Consider the following 20,071-nt stretch of genomic DNA (forward strand, 5'->3'; position numbering starts at 1 on the left):
ATGCTTGTATATATGCACAGTGTCATGGTCTTTTCCATAGCCACTCACATGTTCCCTCTAGAGTTTATGCTGTTGTCATTTGAAGCATGCACCATCATGTTTTTTCTTGTACTCTACAGGGTTTAAATCATATGAAACAAATCACTCTGAAATGGTAGATATATGCATGCTTGCTTGGCCATGTCAATTCTCACCTATTTAATAAATACTTCCACTTGTGCGTCTTTATTCTTTCAGTGACACAGGTAAAGGTTTCTCTGCCAAATACGCATGACACAAAAATACTTTCCACGTAGGCTTCAACGCACTCACACTCTACCCACCCATACATGTGTTCTAGTGCTATAGTATCCGATCCATTTTTCCTGCTCACCTAAGATTCATGCCCAGATTCAGCGACAGAAACTTGAAAAGAGCACAACTCTAGTGCCGTGTCTTCCAGTACAAAACTACCCAGACAGATCACATCACAGACACACACTCTTCCAATCATGGCACTCCCACAAACTGGGGTGCTAACAGTCTGCAAATGTGCTTTGCTGCCTTTTCATGGATATGAGTGGTATCTAAATGCAACCACAATACAATACAATAACCAATCCTCTTCCTGAAGGATGTTTCCCAAACGATGGATTCCCTCCATCTTGAAATGTCTCTACATCTCACATGTATTACATTTCTGCATTTTGACCTTTGTCTTTCTTTTCCTCAAGAAAAGGAATACTGATATAACCTTTGCACTGTTCCTAAGCCTCCATACTTGAGACATTCTGAAAAACATGCTCTGTGTCTGATCTCAAGGCAAAATCGAGAGCCTCCCAAACATTTGATCGGAAGCTCCTTGAGTCACAAATCTGCACAATCGATCGCGTAGCACCTCGAGTTGACTCAGAAAGTGCCAAGCCTACAGGGAGAAAAACACAAGGCAGGCTGGCAATATCTCAATCAGGGGCATGGCTGCACAACTTTCTCTTGTCACTTTTCCAAATTTGTTGTTATACATTACAGGTTACTGAAGTGTTGCCAGCCAATCAGATTACCTGTTGCATCAGAAAGGACAACCATTGGTGCCAAGAAGTGCTTTATACCAAATAAATGATTTATACCAGAGCAAGTACAGACACAGGGAGATAGCCAGTGATGTGTTTGGGTCTAAATTGTAAGCTGTTATGACTGAACCATGTGAAATCTTGCTAAGCAAGGCATCCAACCCCAGCTTCTTTAGAATGTGAAACACCAAAAAGAATCCGTAAACAAGAGTTTTGGAAATTTGTGAGGATGAAGACAATGATCAAAGGTGTGTATGAAGGAAAAATACTTATGTAGAAAAGTGTTCATTTGTAGAAGTAGTAGGTAGGACACATTAGGAGCGCCCGAGGAAGAGGACCTCTGGCAAGGAAGATGTGTGAAATGTTTGTTTTAGTAGGATTTTTTTAGCCGAGACAATGCGTGGCATGGGGCATGGCAGCCGCGTGGACCCTCACTGTCATAGCACGGTAGATCCTGGAAGGGGATTGAGGTTTATCATGGATATGAGAATGCTAGAGGGTAGAGCAGCCCTGCCTCTCCTCTCACACTGACAGAGCTTGGGAAAGTCACACGTGCTCCCAGTGCCTCTTGTGAAAGAAAGTGTTATCGGCTGTTGTTTATCTGTATCTGCCCTGGTGGAGGTGAGCTGCACGTGTGATCAGAGCGATTGACGGATTAAGCTACGCAAAGCCTATCTGCTCACGGCCATTGAACGTCTCCACAGATGTGAACCAGTGAGAAAAAAACAGAGCTGAAACACATTTCTTCAAATCAATGTCTAAATTTGGGGCATTTCTGTTGAAGGTCAGTGGAAAATAATGTTTGTAAACCAATGGCGGAGATAATGGAGAAAGGTGGCAGGACTGAGCTCTATAAAAAGGGGCGGCTTGAGGAGAACAGTTACCAGTTTGCCTTTTGAGGAGTAAGCATGGCTGCTTCTTTGGTTTTCCTCGGCTTGGCCCTGCTTGGCAGCACATATGGTAGGTTTTGCTTGTGGTGAGTGGATGGAGATGAGTGGGTTCAGTTTGTCCTTACACTTGTGTTTAAGGGGGGTTGGGTTTGCCACCTTCTCCATTCCAATATCCATACTGCCTCTGATCTTCAAGCAGGATATTGCTACCATTTGTACATTTCTGATCCAGTGCCCACTTGATATAAGGTTGAAGCACCCAAACTAGCAACAATATAGAGACAACCTGGGAACTCTATGTGAGAATGGCTGTGGAACAGGGAAAGCTCCTAAAAATAATCCGCACTGCAGATAAATACAGGGGTCAAGACAGAGAATGGGCCATCATTACGAGTAACAAAGCTATTTTCCATTTCCTGTGCAAAATACTGTTTGCACAGGGATTGGAATTCCAGGTTTGTGGCCATTACCACATCCCCTTCCGTCTCCTTCCTGGGTAAATTTCTGCAGGCGAAGCCTGTCGAGTCTTACTGGAAGGAAATGCCTGGTAAACACTTCTGCATGTGGGTTTCGGTGAGCAAAGGGCTAGCATCTGCATGAAATGCTGCTCTTTGAAGGGCAGAACTTGTAGTAGGAGCTCATTGTCGCACCTGAATAGGCTGTTCCCACATTGTATCGGATTTTAAAAGGTGTGATGATTAGTACATCCTCCATAGGCCACTCATAATGAGGGCCTTAGAAGGTTGAATTAATCTCTTTCTATAATAAAGTATTGAGCTTGCATGGGTGGTACAGAGGAAAGGGGACAGAGACGATCTGGAGTATTGATTGCTGAAGACAATTACAGAAGTAATGAGCTGCACTGATCATACTGACTCCCGGATAGCCACTCCATGGTGCTCTTGGAGGGGGTGGCATTCAGAATGCTAAGCGGGTGGCACAAACAGGAGACAGGATTCTAAACATACGCTTATGGGCAAAAAACTAGAAAGCTCTAAACGCAAAACACGTGTCAATGGAGTAGTCGATACTCACGAGGACAGGGTATTGGTGACAGTTTGCAGAGCTAATGGGAATAACAGGGGGCGGTCGGTATTCAGGGCACATGAGGGAGATAAAAAGTGCAGGTCAGCTCCCAGGGCAGGAATTTAAGAAGGGGAGCAGATTCCTTTGCAGAATCTCTATGCCGGTCATTACAATGTCCCCTTTGCAGCCATGTGTGCAGAGGACAGAGCTAGCATTGCTTGAAGAATCCGGGCAGTGCCTAGGGCAGGTATAATATATGTGCATGGATCAGAAGGGATCGATTTCAAAGCTGCCATAGTGAAATCGATCACAGGCACCAAAGCATGAATGTCAACATTTTTCAGCGGTAAAGTGAGAGATTTTGAAATAAAACTCGGGCGAATGTATTTTCCCCATTGACATATTGAAGCAGAGACACTTTCAGGAAGGAGACAGCTAAAATGAAGCCATTTTTTAGCTTTAAAAATCAGGAGTATCACAGCTGAATCTGTTCCCATACATGCCAAAGCTATTGAGGGCACTAAAATCCTAGGTGGCACTCATTACATAACATGTATTTGTAAAGTGCACGTTCACCCAGAAGGGTATCTTACCACTCGATATCAGATGTTACCCAACTCAATGGTACTCATTTTATCGACCTCAGAAGGATGGAAGGCTGAGTGGACCCACCGGCATTTGAACCTGTGATCAAACACAGGACCCCTAGAGTGGATGCATTATTCCACTTAGCCACCAGACCCAGCTTCAGGGTATTTACATAATTATAACAGCTAGTCATGAGTACAACGTGATTAATTTCATGCGAAATGGCAGTTTGAAGGTATAAACAAGTCTGAATTATTAAAAGTTAATAGTTTACCATCGCCTTAAAATGTAAAAAGTACATTTGCACTGAATAACCGGTGCAAAAAGTGCATTCTGTAACAGTCGCTATACCAAATTGTACTGACACCAGTGCGATAAATGTAGTCCAGTATAATTGGAGCTAAATTGCCCCTAACTGATGCAATCTATGTAACCGAGCAGCTAGTATTATTTTTAAAAAATCATTAAGGAGTGGTAACAATTTGGATTAGTAATAAAACATGTGAAAACACTATTTCATATAAAACTTTGCAAAAGTTATGTATCTCTAAAACAAAAGTGAAAACATATAGCTGTTGATTAAATAATTAATTATGCGTTTTGAAAGTTTGGAATTATTAATACAACTCTTTGAAAAGATCCAGGGGGCAGATTTATGAAGGACTTGCGCCGCCGGTGCATCACTTTTTCCCATGTTAAAAATGACGCTCCGGCGGCGCAAGGCCTTCATAAATCTGCCCCCAGGTGTTTTGAATTAAACAGTCTTAAACTTTTAGACGTTTAGAAAAAAATGCATTATTAGTTTAAAAGCTGCAAAATAATTAGAAGGTTGTGACTAGGTCGTATTGTTAATTTAAAAATGTATACAATAATTGTTCTCTGTTTAATAAAAGTTCTTTAGAAAATAACATCATGTAGAACGCTGTTATCTACAGAAATCGGGCAAAATCAGAAAAAAGGCAAGTCAAATTCTAACATATCCCTCAGAACAATGGCAGCGAACAGGTGGAAATTTGAAGGTATTCTACGGACAAAGCGACAGAAGGAAACTTAAATGGGTACAATTTGAAGGGCTCGAATCTTAAAAAAATGTTGGTAAACTCCCTCTGCAGGACTAAGAACCACCATGGATGCCGATTTTCAAATTTTCGGAACTCAAAAGGGGTTTCCTAGGGAGTACACCTGAAACCCTCTGTATGCGCAGATTTGTAGCATAATAACGGAGGACATTTTTTTCCCGACCCTGTGGAGGCATATTTTCCATATACAATTGTGCATGGAGTGCAATAGCTCATGGGGGAATAAATTCATGTGTGTGCATATGTTTTTCCCTTGGAGCCTCTTATTCCATTTTTCAGTATCTGACAAAAACACGCACTTCACCCCTGTTCAGAACTACATTAAAAGTATTCTTCCTGGTTGCAGGCTGTGGAGTTCCCGCCATCCCGCCAAAAGTGAGCAACTACAACAGAATAGTGAATGGTGAGACCGCAGTGCCCGGCTCCTGGCCCTGGCAGGTGTCCCTCCAGGTAATGCACACTTATGCCCTCTGTGGGTCTCTTCCTATCACCTGTATTGATACATTCTGGGAGGTACCAATAAGGCTCTGGTGCGTCCTAGCACGTGAGGCATTGCCTTTCTGAAGGCCATGGGCCTTGTTTGGGTCCTGAGAGCTAGAGTTCGCTGTTTCTGGGTTTATGTTTCTGGGATCACCAATGGTCTGTTCTCCTTGGCCACCAATAAGGGTGATGATGATGAACAGTTTGATGTATGTGTGTTGTTATGATTTTCGAACTTGGAGTGGAAGAGGAGGGCATGTCATATGAAAAGCGATACCTTAAATGTAATCCTTTCCTTAACCTGAAACCAGTGCAGGGTCCACAAGCAGTCGAGTTCCAGGTAGGCATACTGAAACGTATTCCAATGGTACCTTTGATATTTGATGGAAATGATCAAATAGAATCATGCACATTAGTACCAGTGAAACCGGATGCTGACATGGAGCATTCCAGAAGGACACTGACACAACATTTGCAGCAGGATGATCACCAATAGATCTTACTCGCTAAGGCCTAGATACCAACCTAGATGGTGATTAAGGTTTCTTAATTGTGCAGTCATGTCTTAGATTGACTCCCAGGATAGTTACTTGTGTCACGATTCTATGAAGTATCAATGCCCGGAGAGGACTGACTTTGGAAGCCCTGGGAAGCATGCAATAGACTGGTATTTGCCGCCTGGGCTAATTTTAATGTGATTTGGATTTCACCAGGGAAGGAGTAAGAACTGATTCTAAGAAGGTTTTTGGGACACACCTGGATGTGAGTTAGGAACTCCTATTTGCGGCCACTGGTTAGACTAGTAGGTCAGCTCTGTCTTTGGTTAGCCGCAAACAGATCTGATTCTCAGGGCAGGTAGAGTCAGAAGTCTCAGGGAACATTCTCGGAAATGTCCTTAAGGAGATGGAGGTTGGTGAAGCCATCTAACGAGAAGGCGTTATTCAGATTCAAGGTCTCTCGAATCAGTCAAAGTTTGATGATTTAAAGCATTAAATTTTTTGATGTCATTTAAAAGCACTTCAACGACTCCTCTGGGGTAGTAAGCGCTACATAAATAAAATTACGGTGACATGCTACCTACCTTCTTGTAAAAACTTGCCATTCCTAGCTTTGAATCTTAAAACTATTCTTCTTTACCTGAAAAATGGCTGTGTTTACAAATGAGGCTTGTGCTTACCATATGTAACTCATTCTACTCTGGGTAAGAGACCCAACAAGCATATCTACAACTAGCAAAAGTTGGCATTGCCTGCAATTATCATTAAGCAGGTGGTGATCTGCTGTCAAAATACCAGAGCTATCCAAGGCTACTCAGAGGAAGAAAGCTACTCGTGCGTTTCCCGAACTGTAGCAACAATGCAAGATGGTTGGGTCAATTCCATGTAGGTTACTGGTGAGGTGTTCCTGCAAACCCGGTTGTTTATTTGCACTATAATGAGCCTCATATCTCGAGCTACTGGTGCCTCATCTGGGCACGCTCTTCTCTGCTGTTTCTCTGGTATTCCTTCTGCGTAAGAATACATCTGATCATCTGCACTGGTTTGGAGTTACACCTGCCTTTATACCTGGATGTAATAATTTACAAAGATCATTTTACACTGAACCTTGCTTATCTGAGACACATCTGATAAACATTTATCAACCCTCTCCCAGAAGTCCTGCGTGTGGTAAGAACTGTGCAGCTGTCAGTCTGACTGGGGGTGAATGGTTGATTTATTCTGCATTTCATACATCATTTGTTGTCGCAGTACGAGTTTCTCTGCTTCAATGCTTGTGACTCTCAAAAAAAAAAAAAACTAGTGCCGGAGCACTTCCTGGACCTGGCCTTTTCACCCTATATCAAACGCAAATACCTTAATATAAGGTTGGGTAGTCTGCCAACTAATGCCGAGCATCCTAAGTGGAAGTTCCAAGAAAGTGAAGGGTGCGGGCTATGCGGTGCAGCAAGACAAGACTTTATACACCTGATTTGCATCTGCCCGGCTCTTATACAGGAACGTCGGAATTGGTTGAAAGCCAAGTTCAAGCAGTATGGAATATGTACCTGCAGGTCCGCGATTATTCAAACATTATGCACCACAGACCCGCAATTCATTTGTAGGTCAATCAAATTTATTGAATATTTTGAGAAAAAGCAAAGAACATTGGCAAAATCTTGAACTTGGAACTGCTATTCGTTACCCCAGAAAGACATTTGCTTTTATCTCCATTTTAAAATTTTATTACTCTCACATTAGTGTACATTTTCTGTGTTTTAGCACATTATCCTAATTGTATTTTTGTAACGGTTTTAATTAACTATACAATAAAGTTTTCAATGCTTGTGACTCTTATCAACCCTCTCCCAGAAGTCCTGCGTGTGGTAAGAACTGTGCAGCTGTCAGTCTCGACTTGGAGTGAATGGTTGATGTATTCTGCATTTCATACATCATTTGTTGTCGCAGTATGAGTTTCTCCTTGTGATCATGAAATATGCAAACTATACCATGTGTAGGCTATAGGATGTCTGGGTAGGCTTTCTTGGAGAGCAGTGGGATTTCATATGGGTTTCTGGATGTGGATTTAGGGCGTGATAACGTAGTAGACATCATGGGATGAATAAATATGTCTGCTCTCTTAAGAGGTGTATATCAGTGCATCAAGCCAGGGACTGAAGACGAAGTATGATCTGGTTGGCTGGGAGAGAATAGCTGTCAAGTGAGTGAGAAAAGCATTAGTAAAAGTTAGGGACTGAGGGTGAAAGAGAACTCTTGTGGATGAAGAAGTTGGAAGAAGGATGTTGATTGTTCCACTGGGTGTTCCTAGTTGCATCACAGACATCAATAATTAATCTTGTGTTATTTTTAATGTCACTCAAAGCCCCTTGAGGGAAAACACCCTCACTGCTGATCTGGCTGAGGCGCCCTTTCATGTTGTATGTCTTCAGTGATAGACTCCTGAGCCTACTTATGCACTTCCTTTCTCTTGAATGCTCCTCAGGATGGCAGTGGTTTCCATTTCTGCGGTGCATCCCTCATCAGCCAGACTTGGGTCGTTACAGCTGCTCACTGCAATGTGAAGTAAGTGCCTACTGAAGAGATAGTAGATTTATTGGGCGGGGCATTCATGTGAAACAATGTAAATATGATGGCTATGGCCCACTGTTCTCTCTGATTCCAAAATCCAATTATTTGCATTAAGGGATTATGCTATTTTTTATGCACCTAAAGCTATCATGCCAAACCTTGAAATTGGGACAGTAAGTAATATACTCAAAATCACACAATATATCAAATAATTAAAATAATCTGACTCCATCCTCAACTGTTTATCTTCTTGAAAACACATCCTGAATTGATAAACAGCCACCGGTTATTGGGGCACCCGTTATGTTAAATAAATACAATTCATAAGAATAGAAACAGTAATGTATTGAGGGATACTTATTTGAGCTTCAAAATTAGAACTTCCACACAAAAGTTGAAAATGTAAAGTTCTAGTAACCTTTGGTCTTTAGCCGGTGCTCAAGAAGACTTGTGCACAAATATGATGTGGTGGCCACCAAAAGTAGATCATTTCTGAAAGGGAGCACTCATCAGTGGGACAGTAACTCAGCTTGCCCTTTAAAGTGTCACTATGTCCCTAGTTTGACCTTTAACTAACTGTAGAGAAGAGTGGAGTTGGGAGAGATTTGGGAGGCCGATGATCTACGTTGATACTACATTCTGCTTTCTTGTTGACAGTCGCAACCATCGGGTCGTCCTTGGTGAACATGACCGTTCCTCAAATGCCGAGCAGATTCAAGTCAAGTCCATCGCTTTGGTGAGTCAAAGTACCTTTGAGTTCAGAGTACATGAGGCAGCGCGTCAACGAGCCTGGTGCAGGCGGCGTTGAAGCCCCATGAGGTGGTATAAACCTGGGAGCACATTGCAGGCCCTGAACATACACTCTAAAAGAAGTTCTGGTCCATTTACACCCCTTCAGGAGCATGTATGGTCTACGAACTTCCAGACGTGATGGTTGTGTCTTCAGAAAGTGAGCACGATCTCACCGAAAGCAACAGGGAAAAACTGGATGGTGACTTCTCATCCATCACATGTGGGGTTCATAAGTAGGAACACAATGACATGAAGAGGACCAAGAGTGGCAGTAAAGATGCAATATAGGGATATAGAAGACAAGTACTGAGAATGGCAATCATTTTAGCATTTAAGATAGAGAAAGGTTATACCATGATTCCTTTTGACGCAGCCTTGTCTCCATATGGGCATCTGTAGTGCAAACTTTCCTTGTGATTGTGCATCTTGGAGTTCCCCTACTGGATGACCTCAAAGTAAGTGGCCCATGTGGCATGGCAATAGGGACAACCACAGATAGGTTGGGGTGCCAGTGGAGAGATAGTACCAGCAGAAAGGGAGGTTTTTCACAACCCACTGGTAAGGCCTCACCTGAGTAATGTAGCTCTCTTCATACGTAAGCATCACTGGATCTGCTTGAGACTGATTGGACACTTACCTGTCTCACTGCACATACTCAGGTTTCTTAGAAGGATTCTCTGTGGGCACCCCCTCCTGTGTCCTTCTAAGTTCCTCGTGGCTCCGTCCTGAACAATGTGTTCGTTTCTCTTTATACTATACCGTAATCATTTATTAACCCATCATTTAGGTTCTTAGTTGTACTTTTTTTAGAAGTCCCACTTCTATGCAGATAACTCACAAATCTTGTTTTACCCTCATTCCCCTCTGTGCTTCAAATGTGGGTCCCTGCCTGTCGCAATGGAGGTTATGTATGTTATACTTTTATTTTATAGCTCAAAAATCATTTACAATACAACGTAGTAAATAAAACAAAATCGGCTGGCCAAGTTAATGTAGAAGCTAAAAAAAGTTGGTAACAGATTTAAAATAACAATGTAACCCAACAACAAAATAAGTCGCTGAACGTATGCAAAAGTTAAATGATTTCCAAAATAGTCAAATATAGTGGATTATAAAAATGATTGTTACTATTGTTAAAACAATAGGCAGTCGCGTCACAAACTATTCTAGAAGCTGAATCTCTTACGATAGATCTTAAAGGTATCCTCTTTACATCAATTAAGCTGGGACATAAGTAAATAATGGGGCACATTTACAAGGACTGGCGCATCTCTGCATATTAAAAGGGATGCACCAGTATCGATGCGACACGCAATTCTACCCTTGCGCCGCCATGGATGCGTCGCATTTACAATGCATTGCACCGTGGCGCAGGGATAGACAGAAGTGTGTGGCATCTGATGACGTAGGGGCGGCGCATTGCTGGAGTCGTGTCGCAAACGCAACGTAACTCCAGCAATGTTCAGGAACCACCCATACCTAACGTGCTGTGCCACTCCTTACGCCTGTTTCAAGCAGGCGTAAGGTTTCGTTGCAGCGGCCTCTGAAAAGTGACTCAGTGAAATCTTGTAGATTTCACTGAGTCACTTTTACAAGGCTTTTTCTGGTGGAACGCCCACCCTGCATACATTAAACCTGACGCAGGTTTAATGTGGCACAGGGTTTTACAACGTGACGCGTCTCCCTAGATGCATCACATTTTTAAATGTGTCGCAACGTGGGGCATGGTTTACGCTGCCGCAACTTCACAGAAGTGACGCAACGGCGACCTAAATGTGTCGCAAGTGGCTTGTAAATCTGCCCCATTATATTTGATTTATACAGTCCTTTGACCGGGAACATTTAAACTAAAGGACTGGCATCTAAAGTAATCTAAAGCATAACAATTCTGTTTTTTTACGCAGCAAAACAAATTAGAATCTAAACCTCAGTCCTAACAAACGCAAAGCCTTTTTTGTTCTCATTCACCACATATTTCCACAGCACGCTAACTTAAGAGAGAATGGCCTTTTGTTTATTAGGAGGTAAGTCAAGGACTTCATTTATGTCATAGTGCACAAAACTGGCCTCCTGGGGATGAGCTGCAGTTGGAGATACATTCAGAAGTGTCCTGCCGTGGTGCTTAGATGTGGGGACACAAAGCGACCAGGGGTGTACTTTGCCTCCTGCTGCTTGCATCTTGGGTGTTTATCCTCAGTAGTGTGACTGAACACATTGGTTTCTTCGGGTAGTAACAGAGTGTCCATATCCTGTGGGAGAGCTGTCTTCTAAATGTGTAGGGGCAGATTTCCAAGCCCTTGCGCCCCTTTTAAGCTGCCGTTGCATCACTTTTGTGACGCAGCGGCGGCGCAAAAGATGCGCCATGGTGCGGGGTACTTAAAACGTGACGCATCTGGGAGATGCATCATGTTGTAAAGCCCTGCGCCAGAAGGAGGCGTTCCTGCGCAGGGGGGGGGCGTTCTGGCGCAGGAACGCCTCCTAAAAGTGGCTGAGTGAAATCTACAAGATTTCACTCAGTCCCTTTGGGGCCCATGCTGCGTCAAAACCCTGCGCCTGCTTGAAGCAGGTGTAAGGATTGACGCAGCATTGGGGAGATAGGGCCCCCCAGAGCATTGCTGGAGCTGCGTCGCGCTTACGACACAACTCCAGCAATGCGCTGCCTTTATGGCACAGATGCGTCACGCATCTGTGCCGTTTTTGCCCATTGGTGCGCCCCATTGTAACTGCGGCGCATCAATGGTGGCGGAGTCATGGCGCACAATAAGTGCCGCATCCCTGCTGATATGCAGGGATGCGCCAGTAATTGTAAATCTGCCCCAAAGTCTTTAGTGGAGGCTTCCACTGTGAGGATTTACTCCAGAGTTTCTGAACAAATAACACCCTCTTTCGCCCAACTATTAGCTGGTCGAGGCAGGAGGTTTCTTGGTCGCTACACGTTTTTTTGTAGAAATATGAGACCACAGGAAATAAACGTGCAGGACTGCGCTAAAGTTCACCAGTGATGCTGTCAAAGTTTCGAAATGCAGTTTCCGTGAAGTTGCACGCATTTCCTGGCGAGGAGGGTTCTTCTGCGGGTTGTGTTCTGACCTTTGTCATTCGAAAGACGGGGCCTAGGGATGGGAAAACTGTGAAACCAAAAGAAGGCGGCAAAATCACAGGTAGAGTTGCAGTCAGTGGCATAGCCACGGGGGCAGTGGGGGATCCCGCCCGGGGTGGCGCGGAATTTGGGGGGGTGGGGGGGGGGTGACCTGTTGGGGTGTTGGACCACATGTGATGATTTTAATAACCTGAATAGACCTGACATGAAACAGCCATTTTGCAAGGAGCAAAACACCTCTTTAGTTGTGTCCTCTTTCTCATTGACAAATCAAAAAGAGTGTTTCACTCAAAGGACCCTTTCTTCCATAAATCGAGCAGGTAGTGTGAGGTCAGGAAATAAACCTTCTTTTGCTGTTTTTCTCACAGCACCTGTTATGTTTCAGGGATGTTCAGTCTTGAAATCAATGGGGGATCCTGACCCAATCTGGTGAGCGTGCGCAGTTCAGTTGTCACTCGCCGCTCAGATGCTCATCTTCAGACCCAACACTGGGATCTTCTCCACCTACCGCTCACAGGTCACGGGTAGTTGTGGTCCTGGCTTTTCCAACTGATCCCATTACTGATCAGTGGTCAGTACCTTTGAACAACACACTGACAGCTTCACTGGGGTTTTCTATCACTTCCTACCCCCTTGATTCCTGCTCCCAATGATCTCCCACCTCAGAACGCGTCCATTTACTCAGTAAGAATCCAGGACTTACAATACCGTTTTTTACTCACCGGGCGTCTCTGAGCAATATCCACACCCATTAATATTGGTCCTTATTTTGTGCTCAACTAATATTCCCCCCATCCCCCAACGCCCTCCGCTTCCCCTCTCCCCTGCCTTATCTGGATGATGGCCATAAATCGAAACACCACTGACTACATATTATCCTGACTCTGTTGACCCAGCCCGGACAAATTCCCACTGGAGTCATGAGTAGTTTGGATCTTTTTTTCAGTAATCACTTGTCACTCTGTACCACTTCTGTAGTGTGTGATCACTCTCCGAGCACTTTACATCTGATGCATTTATTTGGATCTTTCTGTATGAAAGTAGATTGTATTGAGCACATCTTTGTTTTGGGTTTGTTTGCAATTTCATGATTCTGCATTTTCCGTCCCACAACTGATTTCATTTGCTTCACTGGGGATGGATGTGAATCCCTCCAATTGAGTAAGTGTCCCCGTGATAAATAAGTCTTCAGTGAACCACTGTTCTGTTATGTTATGTTATGTTTATCTTGCCTCTGGTTAGTAAATTGGACTTTCCCCTTCCTCTTTTTTGGCATTTAAGTCAATTGTAGCATAGTACTTGCTACAATTGTATAAACTCCATGATTTCTGACAAAGTAGCCAGAATGGAGAACTCAAGGGTGTGTGACACAACTATGCCTCACAAGGACTTCTGACCAAGTTCCTTAGGGTTATGACTGAGGACATAAGCTTGCATACTCATATGATGGAGGTCAGAGTGTTGATACTCCATGTTATAACCCTGACTAACTACAACCCCTTGCTTCCTCCCTCTATTAGACTGTCACTCACCCCAACTGGAACCCCAGAACCATGAGCAATGACATCACCCTGCTGAAGCTCTCCTCTCCGGCCACGCTGAATTCCCGTGTTTCACCTGTGTGTCTGGCAGCATCCAGTGATACTCTCCCATCAGGGATCAAGTGTGTCACCACCGGCTGGGGGCGCACAAGTGGCACTTGTAAGTATTTACTATAATATCACCATAAAGAGACTGTGGTAAGTTTTCACTTGGACATCGTTTCTGCATCTGCGATTCACAGAAGCTCTTCACTACCATGGCGACATTAGAGACGGAGAACAGTACAAGAGGACCTCTTTCAAGACCTTCTGCATAGGTTGGACATCAGCCTTTGGCAGTAGCATTCATTGCAAAGGAGGGAAACTTTAACACTATGTTCCAGAGAGTCTGTCTTCTGAGATGGCTCGTGACCAAGGATCAATATGCTTCATCTGAGAGATAAACATTTTTAGTATATGGTCTTCCACTGTGATATTCTGATAGAGCTTTTAGATCTCCTGTAGATCTTCAGTGAGACACTGAGCCAAATACAGCTGTCCTACAGGTTACTGGTGATTGTTTTTACTTTCTCAATTTACCAATAATGCACATCTTTGACTTGTGTACTGGCCTTCAAACATGCTTACATCTGGCATGATATGAACTAGTACTCAATCCCAAGCCCTCCACAAATGAGATAGAGCATGCCTTGCAGAAAGCCGCCATCTTTCTTATGTAGTGCCTTAAAAGTGAGATATCCACTGCCTCGCCTTGGCCCTCAACACAGGCACAAATCTAGTGTTCGAAAGCCGGCCTCTTTCAAGTGTACAACCAGCCACTTCACAGCATACTACGACAGCAGCCCGTGGACAGCGTTGGGTAGGATTTCTGTCGCAATGACCAATCAAATGCTTCAAACACTTTTAAAAGCCCTGCTCCTGTAGACAGGTGTACTGAAACAGAAAACACCTCTTCTGAGTTTGTCTTGCTGTCTCTCTGGGCCCATTCCCCTTGCAACCTTATGTTCAATCGACTAATTTGTTTTACAAACTACAAAAGTAATCAACGTTTATAGATAATTTCTTGTTTTCTTTGCAGCCAACGCAAGTCCTTCTCGACTGCAGCAAGTGGCGCTTCCACTGGTCACCGTAGCTCAGTGCAAGCAATACTGGGGCAACCAGATCACTGACGCCATGATCTGCGCTGGGGCCTCGGGGGTCTCCTCCTGTCAGGTATGGCAAATTTCCCATGTGATTGTTGCATGGTATCCTATCTCATGCAGATTGATGAATGAACTCTTGGTGGGTGCAATGGATGCCCAGGGGTTCCGAGGTAGGCCCATCTAAGGCTATGCACACCATTACATCCTCAGCTATTCGCAGGAACATACACTATTGCCTTGCAAGACATTTGCTAAAATGTACGTCTCAGCCGCACTCTCATTTCACCCCGGTGAAGGACTTCAAGCATTCCCATGGTCATGCTGGTCTCAGAAGATGCGCTCTCATGCATTCTGCACGCGGCCAATAAGCAGCTATCATCCTCCTACAGCGTCACTACTCCCAATTTAAATAAAGGAGAAATCCAATGGCCATCAGGACAGGTCAAGGATACAAGACTGCACGGTATGAATATTAGGGAGAACATTCAGAGACATGTACTGCTTCATGGAGAGAGCTGCTCAACCTTCTGATGCTCCTAAAAGACGTTTGATAGTTGTAATCTCACTAGCAAATTCATCCTCTGTAGTTGTTATGACTGATGCTCCACAGCGTAGTACAGGGTGACTTCTCACAATTAACAAATATCAAAGTAATTGAAAATAAATAACACTCCCCTAGAATGAAGGCACTCGCACCAACCTCTCCTGTACAGTCTCACATTAACAGAAATCCAGTTTCAAAACGTATTTCAACTCTATGGTGTCTACTAGGATGGTGGGCGGTGGCGATCCACCCGCCAAACCACCCTGCCGGATGGCCTTTTACCCCCCGCCACATTAGCATGGAGGGGGGCACCGCGGCGGCGGACGGAAAGACCATCCGCCGCTTTTCCACCAGTAGGCAATCGTCCCGATTGCCTACCAGGCGGAAAAGGCCCATAACATGGTGGCGGTGCCTTGCAGGCAACGCCATCCATATTATGATGAGGCATTTTCAATGCCTTTCCATTGCGGAGACTCCGCCATGGAAAGGCACACAGTTTTCTTCGGGGGCCTCTTTCGGGGCTCCAAGGGGGTGGGTGGGGGTTTGGGGGCCATCCTAATAGACCCCCTAGTCTCTAAAGGCCCTCAAACATATTCCATAGTTTTGCATTGCCAGAAAAGCTTCTCTGAGATCACAACATATCATCAGTGCGTAACTGAATGATAACTGAGCTGAAGCTGTGGGGCCAAAAAGGTTTTACCACAAGAGAGCAAAATATTTAAAAAAAAAAGTCCCCTGTCTTCTCTCGGTTTAACTCTACACTTCTCCACAGGCTTAACACAGAACTCTGGAGCCATCTTTGATTAACCCATCAAAGCCTGAATATTAATAGGCAGTATGAGCCCTGCAACTGTCAGCTGAAAGCCCTGGAGAAAATATAATTGATCCCACAAATGCAGCCCCTTGGTAACCCGTGATGTATCATGTTAGGAATATATACACTGTTGCTATTAATTATAAACAAACCAGCCTTAAAGATCAAACCCAGCACCTCATTTGTTAGAGAAAATAAACCATGGTAATCTCCCCACATCGGTCCCAAAAATAAAATTTACCTTTAAAGACAGAATAATAATGTCTGCAGTAAGGCCTGGCCTTTTGAACCTCTCACTAAAGAGCTTGTCAGACTCCAATTGGAGCATACACGAGTGAGCTAGCAGTTTGAGATTTCTTAAAGTCATAAAGTCTTTATTGCGTGATTTAAAAAAAACATTGCAAATACAAAACATTTAAAAAGGTTTCAAAATTACATTTAAAATATCATGTTCATAAAAAACCAATATGGGTAACAATAACAGAGGAAGCTTTCATTTAAAATATCGTATTCATAAAAAGCCAGTAGGGGTGGCAATAACAAGTGAAACTTGACAACGTTATTCCAATGGGGAGTCGCAAACTGTGGGCACCTCACTAAGTTTTTTTGCACCGCGCTCCATAAATCTTACTAGGGCACAGTTTGAGATTTCAGATAATAAGGAACAGAAGAGTTTTAGAGCACGGAGAGAGCAGGATTCTGTGAGTGCGAAGTATAGTGGAGCTGAGTGAAATAGGGAGAAGGGTAAATACGTTCACTTTGTCTAAAGTCAGCGTGTTCAAGAAATCTCTTGGTCACCAGTCTCTTGAGTCAGGGTTGGTGATGTTTGTGGGGGAAGCATAAATTGAGCAATTTAGGACCTTTTTCGTTCTCTGAGCTCTTGGGCAGTTCCGGATTAGCAAATAGGCAAAGTAGGCAGCGGCCTATGGGCCCCACTCCTTTTAGGGTCCCTATGACAACGGATCAAAATAATATTCATTCGATCTTGAAAGAAAATTACAATAAAGCTTCTTAAAAATTGTTTCCAAAAGATAAACAAAAATGAATCAACTCAAAGAAACGAAAACTTTACATTAAAGACTCTATACAGAAAATACTTTATTAATGTAATGCACCCATTACCAACTTAAAGTGCAGAAACCAGAGACATCAGATTCACATAACAGTTTGTCTCTTGAAAGCTCATCTTCTGGCAGCTGTCATTTTGTAAAAAAAAATCCAGTGCATTGGGTTTTCGGAGATAATTTGCAAGGGGGGCCCGGAATTTCGACTGCCTATGGTCTCTACAGGGTTTAATCCAGCACTGCTCATGGGATCTTAAAGTATTATCGCACAGTTGACTACAGGCGTGAGGTGAAATAGGGCAGAGTAAATGAAATCATTTTAATCAATGGCCGAGTAGAGGTGAAGCTACACTCCAGCCCTGGCAGGAAAAAGAGGAGGTGCAAGTGTTGCTGGGTCCTAGCCACGCCCACAGGAAGCCGCAGCAATGAGAGCAGCCATGTGACGTCATGAAGGAAGAGAACCAGAGTTACAGAGTTAGCAAAGCTATAGGCAGCGTCTCAGAAGAGCCTGAATGTGGCATTAGGATCCTCCACACACCTCCTAAACAAAGTAATTATGGCATTTTACTAGTGTACTTTATTGTAAAATCTTCTAAATAAAAAACTTTTGAAATAAAAAAAAATGTCAGTTATACAATAAAATTATGAACTCATTCATGCCTTTTTTAGAGAGCAAAACTTAGGGGCCTATTTAGAGTTTGGCAAATGAAGTATACCATCAAATGTGACAAATATCCCATGTGCCATATTGTTAATGCCATAAGATGTATTGCACTTTTAAAATGGCCGACAGGACATACACCATGTTTGTGAAGGAGTATCCTATCCGCCAAACCATAAATAAGGCCCTTAATGTTTTACACCTCATAGCACCAGAGTCTTCCGGGCCTTTGTTTTCAGTGACATTCTAAGGTGTAGTGGCAGTTCTGCATTAAAGTGAGTTGGACTTTTTCTACTGTTAAGAATCAGACATTATATACCACCAGTGCCAGTGATGTGCAGAACTATGTATGATTTCTGTTAAAATTTTGTTTTAAAGTAGGTACTTTTAACTGTACTTCCGTGCAGTCTCAAATTCCATAAAAGTTACTGTTCAATTTTGAAAGGCGAAGAGGTTGATTGAGAGATGGGAATTAATAAATCTGCGAAAACAGTGGAAATCCTGCATGCCAACCTCCAAGTTCCCCCACCTCATTTAGAGTGCGGGGGAAGATGGTGTCACTGATGGCAAAGCCATTGCTGCGTCACATTGGGGAAGACTATTTGGTGCCAATGACATCAGACCGACAGTCCAATTTAGCATTGATGTCTATCGCAGTCCGGCAGGCATCACTTTCTTGCAGAACCGCCATGTAAACCATGGCGGAGTGACTGAAAGCCCTTATGACCACTGAGATACCCACAAGCACATCAGCGGATTTGTAACACGTGATGGTCATTTACTATACTCAATGTTTCTCCTAAATCCCAGTATAAAGAATTAGTAAACAAACATAAGTAGTAGTCATGATTCCATTCTTTACTGGAGAGACTTTGGGTTTTCTGCTAGTGTGAAACTCTCACGGATAACAATTCCTGCTTCGACTTCATGCAGAGAACATACAACGTGATCACAAATTGTCTAAGAGGGCGGTATGATAGAATATCGAGGACAAAAATATTGAGGGGTCAATATATGGAAGCCAAAATAATGAGGAGGAGCAAAATATTGAGAAAATAAATGTGCTTAGGTATGTATAGATTTACTATCCTTAGCTCTTCCTCTAAATGCCTTGATGACATATATATCGCCAAGGTACATATATGTGAAGTTAAGTATAATAAATGTATGCTTATCTGTATAAAGCTACCTTGATGATATTTTGGTCAACAATATTTTTGCAATTATATTTTGTCGCCACAGTATGCTGTGGTTGGTATTTTGGTGGATTACAGTCCAAGAGAATCCGCTCTTCTCTGAGTCATAGTTTAAAAGAGGTCAATTTCAAAATGGCTGACATGTTGTTTCCTATTGCAGGGTGACTCCGGTGGCCCCTTGGTGTGCCAGAAGGGATCAGCTTGGAACCTCATTGGCATTGTTTCCTGGGGAACGCAAAACTGCAATGTGAGGGCACCTGCCATGTATGCCCGCGTGACCTACCTGCGTAGCTGGATCGACAGAGTTGTTGCCTCCAACTAAAGAAACAAGTGTGAGACATGAAAGAAATAGAGGATCACAAGTCAAGCCATGGCGTGGAAACCCCAGCAACCCAGTGCTTTTGCAAATAGGCAGAGTTGCAACAATCAGTGTCAGTTGAAGCAGTTCTTCAGTCTTTCTTCCACAAGCAAGATTCACCAAATACTTGTATTTACTGTACAGTATGGAAAAAACGCCAAATAAATTCTAATTGTTGGAAAAACGTTGCGTGTTGCAAGCATCTGTCATTTGTGATAAAAAAAAAAACATAGTGCAGGATTCTCAAAGCCATTTAAGCACCTAAATGAAATGTATGTATGCCAGTAGTCGCTTGTAGAAGCGTAGCGCAATACTAGCGAGTAAAACTAATATCGTAAAGCAAGCGGGTCTCCAGCTGAGTGGGAGAGTCAGATGATATGAGAAGGATTGGCACTTTAGTCTTCATTGCACTGGTTGGAGCAAATGATGTGAAATTGAGTGAGTTGTATTTTGGAATGCATGAGGCCAGTGAAGCGGGATTCAACGAGACCCTTCCATTCAGTGAGGTCAGTGACATCATAATGATGGCTACCAACAAACTCATCAATGAATGAGTGAGAGAGGCCTCATTTTATTCTATACACCAGTGATATGAATTGTTTGACACATCTCAGAACTGTAGGTGGCGTCTCTTACCAGAAAGTAGTATACATTTTGGGAATACAGTAGGAGTGTGCAGAATTTT

At 43.3% G+C, this 20,071-nt stretch overlaps 1 protein-coding gene across 1 annotated transcript; it reads left to right on the top strand.

Moving 5' to 3' along the window:
* Positions 1-1,887: 1,887 nt before the first annotated feature.
* On the top strand, positions 1,888-19,570 carry LOC147677594 (chymotrypsin-like protease CTRL-1). Its single transcript, XM_086945250.1, has 7 exons — positions 1,888-2,009; positions 4,979-5,082; positions 8,092-8,171; positions 8,835-8,913; positions 13,587-13,767; positions 14,686-14,819; positions 19,189-19,570. Exons 1-7 carry the CDS (start codon positions 1,958-1,960, stop codon positions 19,348-19,350), a joined length of 792 nt encoding a protein of 263 aa, XP_086801376.1. The 5' UTR covers positions 1,888-1,957; the 3' UTR covers positions 19,351-19,570.
* Positions 19,571-20,071: the final 501 nt, after the last annotated feature.

The sequence above is a fragment of the Lissotriton vulgaris genome, chromosome 12, assembly GCF_964263255.1.
Source record: "Lissotriton vulgaris chromosome 12, aLisVul1.2, whole genome shotgun sequence".
NCBI lineage: Eukaryota > Metazoa > Chordata > Amphibia > Caudata > Salamandridae > Lissotriton > Lissotriton vulgaris.

Coding starts and splice junctions, on each gene's coding strand:
- LOC147677594 (XM_086945250.1), top strand. CDS start 1,958: ATGGCTGCTTCTTTGGTTTTCCTCGGCTTGGCCCTGCTTGGCAGCACA. Junction 5,083..8,091: donor CCTGGCAGGTGTCCCTCCAG/GTAATGCACACT, acceptor AATGCTCCTCAG/GATGGCAGTGGTTTCCATTT. Junction 8,172..8,834: donor GCTGCTCACTGCAATGTGAA/GTAAGTGCCTAC, acceptor TCTTGTTGACAG/TCGCAACCATCGGGTCGTCC.